Source organism: Frankliniella occidentalis, unplaced genomic scaffold (assembly GCF_000697945.3).
Source record: "Frankliniella occidentalis isolate FOCC.00 unplaced genomic scaffold, Focc_3.1 Scaffold10, whole genome shotgun sequence".
Lineage (NCBI taxonomy): Eukaryota > Metazoa > Arthropoda > Insecta > Thysanoptera > Thripidae > Frankliniella > Frankliniella occidentalis.
In genome coordinates, this window is record NW_026267140.1 from 2,495,796 (window position 1) to 2,497,376 (window position 1,581).

At 56.9% G+C, this 1,581-nt stretch overlaps 1 protein-coding gene across 1 annotated transcript; it reads left to right on the forward strand.

Annotated features, from left to right (window-relative positions):
• The first annotated feature begins 6 nt into the window (after nt 1-6).
• LOC127752343 (probable transport accessory protein MmpS3) lies at nt 7-719 on the forward strand. Its single transcript, XM_052277432.1, has 2 exons — nt 7-154; nt 255-719. Exons 1-2 carry the CDS (start codon nt 149-151, stop codon nt 522-524), a joined length of 276 nt encoding a protein of 91 aa, XP_052133392.1. The 5' UTR covers nt 7-148; the 3' UTR covers nt 525-719.
• Nucleotides 720-1,581: the final 862 nt, after the last annotated feature.

A 1,581-nucleotide genomic window follows, 5' to 3' on the forward strand; every position in this document is an offset into this window, starting at 1 on the left:
CCTGCCCCCGGCACCGCCACCGCCACCACCGCCGCCACCTCAAACGCAACCGCCTCAGCCTGTTGTTCCCGCCAAAAGGCCGAACCCTGCAAAGAGCACTCCGCCTGGAACAACACTGTGGGCGAACTCCACAACCAGGGCAGCGACGATGACGGTGGGTGTGTGTTGTCTGTCCGCGCCAGACGCGGGCCGGCCCGGCCCCCGGCGCGCCCCCTCGACAGCGCTCTAATGCCCCTTATTGTGTGTGTCTGCAGCCCGCGCAGCCCCCGCAGCCCCCGCAGGACGACGCCCCCGCCGCCACAGACATGCCCACCCTTACGGTGGACCAGTGGATCCGAGTGACGCACAACAAGGCGGCCAGCGCCGGGGCACCCGTCGTGGCCAGCGCGCGGACGCCACCGGCAGGACCACCGCCCTCGCCGCAACTCTCACCGCCCCCGGCCAAGCAAACCACCGCGGGAACCAGGATCGAGTCGAACATCATGCACATCCCCCTCGACAAGTCCTTTGCCTGGGGAGGGTGACCACAACGACCAACAACACGCAGACGGGACTGCGTCAGTGACGGAGATCAACTTATTTTGCCATATCGGGACTGAGAACGAGAGATTTTAAAACTGAGAAGGTGTAGTGGGGGTAGATTTTTCATGCTATTTTTACAATGTGAGTTAAACAAAGAACCATCGCAACGATAATTAAAAGTTAACGATGTCTTTCTACACTACTTTTCACAACATTTCACACAGCACCCTTGCAAGGTGCCTGGCCGTCAACAATAGACCCTCATTGCCAGGCTGCCTATTCAGGGGCGTCCCATGCAAGTTTATCGCTATCAGCTGGAAACTTCCTGATAAGGTTGACACTTTCATTCTTTTTGATCGCGCAAAAAGAGAAGCCTTAGGTTTCCCGCTCAGGCCGCCCGAGATTTCACAAACTCAACCACAGCAAGAAGGCGCAGCCCCACCTGTTGCGCGCACAACTGACATAAAAGACAGGTGAGGGGCGCATTAAAGAGTGTGCGTGAAAAATTAAACAATCAAGTAAAGTGCACGTAAACCCAGCCGGCCAAAAAACATAAATTTAAAATAAAACTACATGGTAGAAAAGCACAATTCTATTCTGGCACGACTACAGCCATGCTGCGCACAGCCGACTGCTCGGTCGCCGCCATGCCCCATCGGACACACATGCCCAGGACCAGACCCTCGGCCAGGCCGTGGACAGACGAATTAATTTGCCTGCCTTCGGTTCCTTCGGCCCCAAGGCCTGCTGGACGCGCTGCCGACGCCCCACCCCAAGGCCATACAAAGCAGCAGCGGCACCGCAAACTGGTAGGTGAGAGGGGTAGCAGAGAAGTAGCGGAGGGGAAGGGCGTGTGAGGGAGGGAGGCGCACTAAACTAATTGATAAAGGGGGGGGGGGATTGATTGCGAAAAGGATAAGCCGGCCGACGCACAACGGTTGGTGTTGTGATACGCGCGATAGTTGTGATCACGAACACACACACACAGAGACCTGCGAACAAGATACATGGAAAATGGAATATATTCAGCCGAAGACAGAGGGGGGAAGGGGGAAAGGG